This window comes from Prosopis cineraria, unplaced genomic scaffold (genome assembly GCF_029017545.1).
Source record: "Prosopis cineraria cultivar Desert tree isolate PC_DT_omini unplaced genomic scaffold, ASM2901754v1 PC4, whole genome shotgun sequence".
Taxonomy (NCBI): domain Eukaryota; kingdom Viridiplantae; phylum Streptophyta; class Magnoliopsida; order Fabales; family Fabaceae; genus Prosopis; species Prosopis cineraria.
The window spans coordinates 37,569,023-37,570,125 of record NW_026555335.1 but is presented as its reverse complement, the minus strand read 5'-3'; the positions used below and the strand labels follow the sequence as shown (position 1 = coordinate 37,570,125).

The following is a 1,103-nucleotide window of genomic DNA, read 5'->3' as shown; positions in this document are numbered from 1 at the left end:
CGCAGAAAGATTCGAACATGTCCCACAAAAAAAATAAGGAGAATAACAATTAAGTTGATCTCTGAAAAATTAATAACAGTTATATCTTAGATAGAATTTTCAAAAATAAATTGTAAATATTGATTTAAAAAATTGTAAATTCAAGAACTTTAGTTGTTATGAATTTATATTTGCAATTTATTAATAAAAAAAACACGACATAGTTATATACGACGAATGCATTTATGAGAGGCCAATATATAAAGACTCGTTCCTATTCCAAGTGAAGAGGTAAAGTTAACGTCAAACACCACTGTTCCACGACACCACCACCGTCTTCTGATTCCGTATTTCGTACCATTGACACGCCAAAACATTTTATTTATTTATTTATTTATTTTTGGCCAGTATTTATTTATTTTATTTATTCACAAATTTTTTCTTTTATTCCTACTCTGTGTATATATATATTCCCTTACTCCTTCGTTCCCCCACCACTTGACTTCGCTGTATTCCTCTTCTTCCTCAATTCGCCCTATTTGTTGGCGTGGATTTGGCAGTTATATATATATATATATAGATCGAGACGATGATCCAGGAGGAGCATAGTAAGAAGATGAAAGTGAAGAAAGGATGGCTCGCTGTTCAGGTTGGTTTGGAGGAGGAGGACGACGACGACGGTGATCGTGGCGCCGCCGCTCGCCGATTTGTCATCCCTATCTCCTATCTCTACCATCCTCTCTTCCGGCGTCTTCTCGACAAGGCTTACGAAGTCTATGGCTACCACTCCGACGGCCCTCTCAAGCTTCCCTGCTCTGTCGACGACTTCCTCCATCTCCGGTGGCGAATCGAGAAAGAACCCAACCACCACCATCACCACCACCAACACCATAGCCACCATCAACTTCCTCACGCTTTGTTCTTTCACTGTTGATCTCTCTCAGGCCAGGCCAGTACTGGCCTTTCTGGGATCAAAGCAGCGTGCTTCTCTTCTTGATTCCGTTTAATTTCAGAGGTTGAGGTTTCGATTAGGCTGCTTCGTAATCCATATTCTGCTTGAATTTTGAAGAGATCAGAAATAAGACCTCCCATATATGGACTGTACATGAATTTAACCGGCTTTA

At 39.8% G+C, this 1,103-nt stretch overlaps 1 protein-coding gene across 1 annotated transcript; it reads left to right on the top strand.

Moving 5' to 3' along the window:
* Window positions 1–487: 487 nt before the first annotated feature.
* On the top strand, window positions 488–1,103 carry LOC129310006 (auxin-induced protein 6B-like). The gene has a single exon (XM_054951810.1). The coding sequence runs from the start codon at window positions 569–571 to the stop codon at window positions 911–913; it is 345 nt and encodes a 114-aa protein (XP_054807785.1). The 5' UTR covers window positions 488–568; the 3' UTR covers window positions 914–1,103.

Bases quoted from the DNA above. Each gene is read 5' to 3' on its own strand.
- LOC129310006 (XM_054951810.1), top strand. From the start codon at position 569: ATGATCCAGGAGGAGCATAGTAAGAAGATGAAAGTGAAGAAAGGATGG.